The following is a 6,678-nucleotide window of genomic DNA, read 5'->3' as shown; positions in this document are numbered from 1 at the left end:
AGAGCTCCTTCAGAACCACCCACAGCCCTTCACCCCACATGAGCTCCACCACCACCACCACCACCAAAACAAACGTATCAGTAGCGCCCACCCCCCATTACCCGCTACCACCCCATGGTGCTCACCGCCCGCCTCCTGCCCCGTCCCCATCATCCAACTGATCGACACTGCCAATACGACCAGCAACCGCCGGCGGCGCCGGCGGCGCCGCCGCCGCAGCTCTAACGGCTGCGTCGGAATGCTTGCCGCCGCTGCCGCCGCCGCCTCGCCCTCCCCGTCCTCTGCCCTCGCCTACGTCCCCCTCCTCGTCGCTACCGCCGCCGCCGAAGCAGCCGCATATAAAGCCCTTTTTCCCTCTGCTTGAGCGGCCGTTTCCAGCACCTCCGCCACTGTCAGAGCGGACGCCACTGCCGCCGCCGCTGACGCCGCCGCCGGCTCCCTGCGTCTTTCCTTGCTCATAAAGTCGCAAGTCCAATTGCTGAGTCAGCCCTGGCATAAGGCCCGCCAGTCGTACCGCCACTCGGCCCAGTAAGGGGTCCGTACGGGAGGGCCGGCGATCTGAAGTACAACGAACCTGAAAACACATACATACATACATACATACATACATACATACATACATACATACATACATACATACATACATACATACATACATACATACATACATACATACATACATACATACACACACCCGGGGACATACGAGAATCCTCTTCGGCCGCAGCCCAACACGATACCCGCAGTCCTCCATCCCTTCGTTCAGTCATGTCAGGAACAGGAGGGCCAAGCAAGGCGCATTCCTGCGTTGCTTCAGCCAAGTTGCTCCTCTTCCTCTTCCCTTTGCCTTCAGTCAAATCTCATCATCTGCAGCTTACATACATACCCCCCCACACACACACACCCGCACACAGATGCCCGGCAGATGTTTCCGCCTCATACACAGTCCACAGTAACCCCCAAACAGATTTCCAAAGATGTTCTCGAGGGTGATTCCTTTGGCGCGTCTGGATTCGCATCATCACACACAAGGACAGACAGACAGACAGACATGCAGACACCCAGCTCCTCTGCAGACGATTTTGCACCCCCACACAACACACCACAACCCGAAACGTACCCGAGGACGTGTCCCAGTAACCCACCCCTTCCTGATTCCTGGAATGGTAGCGCACATCGTACATGTCGTACATGTACACACTCGCACCTGTACGACAAGCTCCATCTCCGAGTTCGTGACCGTTAGCGGCGGCAGTTGCTGAATCCACACGGGGCGCTCCGGCTCGGTGGCGACCTTTGCGTATGTATGTATGTATGTATGTATGTATGTATGTATGTATGTATGTATGTATGTATGTATGTATGTATGTATGTATGTATGTATGTATGTATGTATGTATGTATGTCGAGGGGTGAAAGCGGGTGGGTGGGAAATTTCGGGGTTTTCACGTTTCGCAGGTTTTGGAGTTTAGTGTCGTTCCATGTGCATGGGCAACGCGATCAACCGAGTCCGTTATACGTCAACCTTCTTTTCAAAAGAAATGTACACAGACACACAGACACACACAGCATCACGATATCAACTAGGGACGTTGACGGCATAAAGCGATTCAACAGTTTGCCACTCTGGGGCCCCACCTAAAACCTGTGCTAGTCCTCTCCCTCCCCCCCCCGGGGCCCCCTCCCCGGCCCGGCTCTCCCAAACCCTCCCCTTACCCCCCAATACACATACACACACGCACACGCTCACCTTTGTGAACAGCTTGTCACCCCTCCGTGAGCCCGACTTGTCACTCAGCCACACAGCAGCGTACGGCAACAGCTGCCTGGCTCCAGCCTTGGCGCGACGACTGTGGGGTGTGTATGTGTATGTGTATGTGTACGGGGTTGGGGTAGGGTGGGTTGGCGGCCAATACATGTGGCCAATACATGTGGCCAATACATGTGGCCAATACATGTGGCCAATACATGTGGCCAATACATGTGGCCAATACACTTCACGGGGGGGGGGGGAGCAACTCGTCCTGGACCGTTGAAGACGACAGACCAAGACATGGAGGTGGACGAGCACCACGATGACGAAGATAACGATAATGGTGTGGAGGTGGACGAGGAGGAATGACGAAAAAGCAGCAGCAGTAGCAGCACTGAGCAGTAGCAGCACTGAGCAGTAGCAGTAGCCGCAGGGCTTCCCCCCGGGAAAACCCGTAATACTACCCGGTAAAGTCCCGAACCCCCCCTTAACCGCCCCAACCAGACACGCCCACACCAGACACGCCCCTAGCAGCACACTAACCCGCTGAGGACCCCCCTACCCCCCCCCGGGTGCGGTGTTTCCCCCGAGGGGGTGGGGTGGAGAGGGAAGGGGAGAGGAGGAGGGCACTCTAATACCCCCCGGCGGCTTCCGACTCCCCCACTCTCACGTGTTTAGTCCAGTTGCCCCAACCACCTCCACAACCAACAATCCGTTGAATTCCGGTAATCCCAACTGCTGCTGAAGCAACTCCTCGGCTTCAACCATGGCCTAAGGAAGATGGGGGAAAAGGAAGAAAGGGATGGGGGAGAAACAAGGGGGGAAAAACGGAAGGGGGGAGAGGAATGTAAAATGGAAGGAATCATACATATCTATATCAAATAAAACGCCTGTTGACGACCTAGGCGGGGGAGGGGGAGACGACGGAGCACAGACGATTGACGGGCGGGGGGAAAGACGAACCACGAACGAGTGAAGCGTCGGGGCGGGGGGACACAAATGTGTTTTACGACGGCCAAATCAATGAAGCAACTGTCAGCAGCTCCGGAACCAATACATTGGCGGGGCCAATATAAGCCAAGGGGGGGAGGCGGGAGGGCGGAAGGGGGGAAAAGGGGAAGGGGAGGAAAAGGGGGAAATCGAACCCTGGTTGGAGGTCTCTAGGACCACATCCACCACCGCCAGCACCACCTCCCCAACTGCACTGCAAGCAGCTTCTCATCGGCTTCAATCACTGATATGATGATGATGATGATGATGAATTGGAGGGGAGAGGGACGGGAGCCCGAAAACCCCCCACCCAAACCCCCATCATCAGCTCCCTGGCTTCTACACCAACCCCCAAAACTCCGCCACGAACTCCGATGCCCCACCAACCCCCCTTGTTGCCTATCCCCCTTCCAATTAGATCGATCCACATCCACACACACACACACACACGCTCCCGTACTTACCCCTCACCTCCCCCCCGCCATACATACTTACAAACACGCGCGCTTACGCACCTCCCTTCGATACGCTTGGTACGCCGCCCTGCCCTCGGATTCCGAGGGGAAAGACCCCTGCCGTACTGAGAACGTTTGATGCAACAGAGCAGCGTGCTGGGCCGCAAGTTGCCTAGGCACCTGTGCAGGTACGTACATGCGTACATACATACACACATACGTACACATGTGACATTTGTTTTCGATTTTTACTTTTGGTTTAAAGATGTCAAGTAATTGGGCCTTAGATCCCGACCACCCAACTACATGCCTTGCCTTATCCTCCCTCCCCCACGACACGCACCTCGTGGCTCAGTTCCTTAAGACACGTTACCGTACATCCGTACATACACCCGTAACCCCACACACACAAGCCCCCACACAGCGCACCGCCTCACCGGCCTCTCACCCCACACACGTATCCACACACCCCACAAACGCACAAGCACACGTAGCTCCTCTTCCCCCCCCGTAGTTGCACCTGGCTGTTGATGATGATCGCCTCCGCCACTGCCTGCTCCACCGCCCCCTCATCCAATCCAAACGCCCGGCCCACGGCCTCCGTTAGAGCTAACCGGGCCGGTAGGGTGGAGGCGGGGTTGAACCAGGCAACAAGACACTGTTGTGTTTGTGTGTGGGGGAGGAGGGGCCCGGGGGGAAGAGGCCGCGGGAGATGCAGAGGGGGAGGGGGTAGGATGCATTAAAACAGTATGTCATCAAAGGTATTTGGGTATTACTAGGTAAGCGAGCAGGAAGGCAAGCTTGTTGTCCTCTCCCACCGATCGGCATACGGCCAGAGTGAAGCGCCAGTCGTTCGGCTGACCGGGGGGTACCAGCCACTCGCTTGACTGGTACTGATCCCACAACGAAGCTGCTATGCTCTCAAGCAGGCTGCTGGGGGCCGAGGGCGGGGCCGCATCAGCCGCCGCTGCCGCCGCGCCGCCAGGTGACGCTGCTGGGCCCTTAGCGGGTGAGGAGACGAGCTTGGTCGCCGAGGCGCCGGACCCATGGGGTGGTTCCGGAGCCCATGCGGTGGCGGCGCCTGTGGAGGGGAAAGGGCGGGTGGAGGCCGGGTTTGTCGCGTGTACGGTAGACACGTGGGAGAGTTAGGGGGCGTGGTGCAGGGGGAAGAGTGGGGAATGGGGGAAGTTCAGGGAGCACTGGGCGGGGGGTTTAGTGCTTGGCTGTAGGGGGATTAGGATAGCGAAAGTGCGTGTGGATTTCTTGCAAGGAGGCAAGAATGGAGGCATATGGGTGTCGAGGTGCGGGAAACTGTCTGGTTGATTGAGGGTGAAGGCGAGGTGGTGGTGGGGAGTTGAGATGGACATTACGGTGCTGTTCAGGTCCGAGGGCCACCACTTCATGCCCGCGCTTAACCGGGTTGCTTTAGCCATAAGCGATTAATAGTACTTTACCTTTTGCGCCAGGTGCATCGCTGGGGCCCTGGCCATGAAATGTCAGCTTTACTCCTTTGAGCAAGGCATCAGCTTTAATGACCTTAACGTCATCAGCCATAGTTTATTATGCAAAGTTAGATGCAGCTTATGCATATCTTAACCACGCAGCAAGAGACCATTTGATTATGAGCAACGGATGCAATGGTTGTGGATCTGTCAGTATGCCTACCTACCAGCTGGGCGAAAATCGATTTTCGAAACGAGTTTTGTCTATGTTTAGGTGCCTATGAATTGCCAGTACGAAACCAACAACAAATACGGACGAACGAGCAAATCAAAAACGTACAGCAAAAAACAACCGATAATGAAATTTGTCGGAGCGTTGAGGTCGCGCCCATGTATTATTTTCCACGAATTCAGGATGGATCGGACAATTTCACATATGCACTTTTGATAGCCGCGACCACCTTGCGTCATGCCAGGTTTATTAGCTGAAGTTAGATGCCGCGTGTGCAACACTGCACGTGATAAATGCCTGAACCAAACTGCGCTCGCGAAGTTGCTGCCCGAAAGTGAGACAGCCGTCTGCTTGCCTGCCAGCAAGGCGGATCAATTTTGACAGCTGCTCCCATACTTAGCTGCGACATGATGTGGGCCCAGCCTCTGCTTTCAAATCACAGCTTCGGAGCACCACGGCATCACCTCGCAAAACCCGCAATGCTGCAGCAAAAGCTTTTCTTGACCTCACTCTGGCGAAACATGGTACTAGTCTGTGCCGAGCGCCGCGAAATGAATAGCACCAGCAGCAGCTTCGGAGCATCGGCGTTGACCTCCGTTTTCGGCAGTTCATTTGTCCACCTGCTCCCAGACTTAAAGCCTCGCGCCCTTCCCGCAACCCCCAGCCCCATCCACCACCTATCCCCGCACCAATCAACGGCTTCACCACTCTTGCCAGGAGGCGCTACTCGCTTCTGCAGCCGCACCGGCTGCATCACCAGCATCAGCACCAGGATCAGCAGCGGAAACTGTAGCACCAGCAACACCAAACTGCTACACTTCCACCCTGGCAGGCAGATGTTGACGACGGCAGCAGCAGCAATACGCCCCGTGGGAATCGACTCTGGGTTATACTACTACGATGAGTACAAGAAGGAAAAGGACCACGAGGAATGTGACGGCGACGACATCAACGCCCAGGAGGCGGCGGAGGAGGGCGAGGATGAGGAGCAGGGCTTTTCCGCTGCTGACGGCGGCAGTAGCAGCCGTAGTGGTCGCTCCGGTGTTCGGCGGCGTTCCCCGGTGTATGCGGTGGCAGTTGGCCGGAAGGTAACAAACAAAGCGGTGACTATGACTACGCTGAAAGAAAGGGGGTTATGCGGAGCTGGACCTGGCGGTGGGATGTGGTTCGTCGACTGCGCGGGGTGGGCAGGAGGGTTAGGCAGGAGGGCACATGTTTTGAGTCGCTGCCCCGCCCCCCATACCGGCTGTGTGTACCTAAAAAACACAACCGGTAGTCCCATGGGGGGCAGGGCAGACCCACCCACACACACACACACACACACAGAGCCCTGCCGGGCGCTGCTACTGCCGCTGCTGCGCCGCTTTCCTACCCTCCCCCGTCCTGTTCTCGACATCACCTCCCTCCCCCCCTCTCACCCGCGTCTCCTCCCCCGCAACCCCCGCAACCTCCAACCGGTGCGCCAGACGGGTGTATTCTACTCTTGGGAGGAGGTGGATCGCGCCGTGAAGGGCTACAGCGGCGCTGTGTACAAGTGCGCAGTAGGGGGAGGGAAGGGGGGGAGAGGGAGGGGAGGGGAGGAGGCTGCTGTGTGTGTGTGCTGTGTGTGCGGGTGTGTGTGTGTGTGTGTGTAAGGGGGGGCTTTGAGACGAAGCACGAACGAGTGAAGTCAAGGATCCCAAGGATAGACTGATACGCCAGGTTGCGGGTTGGGGGGGGTGGGGGGAACATGGCACTGGGTTTCTCTTGCCTCCCGTGTTCTGCAGCTTGTGCAGCTTGTGCACCGCTGTTCTCCCTCTTCTGAGC

At 57.1% G+C, this 6,678-nt stretch overlaps 1 protein-coding gene across 1 annotated transcript in view; it reads right to left on the bottom strand.

Annotated features, from left to right (window-relative positions):
• The window catches only part of VOLCADRAFT_87764 (uncharacterized protein), a gene marked incomplete at both ends in the record, with an annotated part of 19,925 nt that extends 15,173 nt beyond the window's left edge, over positions 1-4,752 (bottom strand). The window contains 8 exons of the mRNA XM_002947354.1: positions 126-574; positions 1,208-1,276; positions 1,751-1,850; positions 2,424-2,524; positions 3,259-3,378; positions 3,719-3,856; positions 4,017-4,279; positions 4,653-4,752. Of these exons, the coding sequence (XP_002947400.1) occupies positions 126-574; positions 1,208-1,276; positions 1,751-1,850; positions 2,424-2,524; positions 3,259-3,378; positions 3,719-3,856; positions 4,017-4,279; positions 4,653-4,752 (1,340 nt within the window). The remainder of the gene's footprint in view (positions 1-125; positions 575-1,207; positions 1,277-1,750; positions 1,851-2,423; positions 2,525-3,258; positions 3,379-3,718; positions 3,857-4,016; positions 4,280-4,652) is intronic.
• Positions 4,753-6,678: the final 1,926 nt, after the last annotated feature.

The sequence above is a fragment of the Volvox carteri genome (genome assembly GCF_000143455.1).
Source record: "Volvox carteri f. nagariensis unplaced genomic scaffold VOLCAscaffold_6, whole genome shotgun sequence".
Classification (NCBI taxonomy): Eukaryota; Viridiplantae; Chlorophyta; class Chlorophyceae; order Chlamydomonadales; family Volvocaceae; genus Volvox; species Volvox carteri.
Note: the sequence above shows the minus strand (reverse complement) of the source record. Positions and strands in the feature narration are given on the sequence as shown.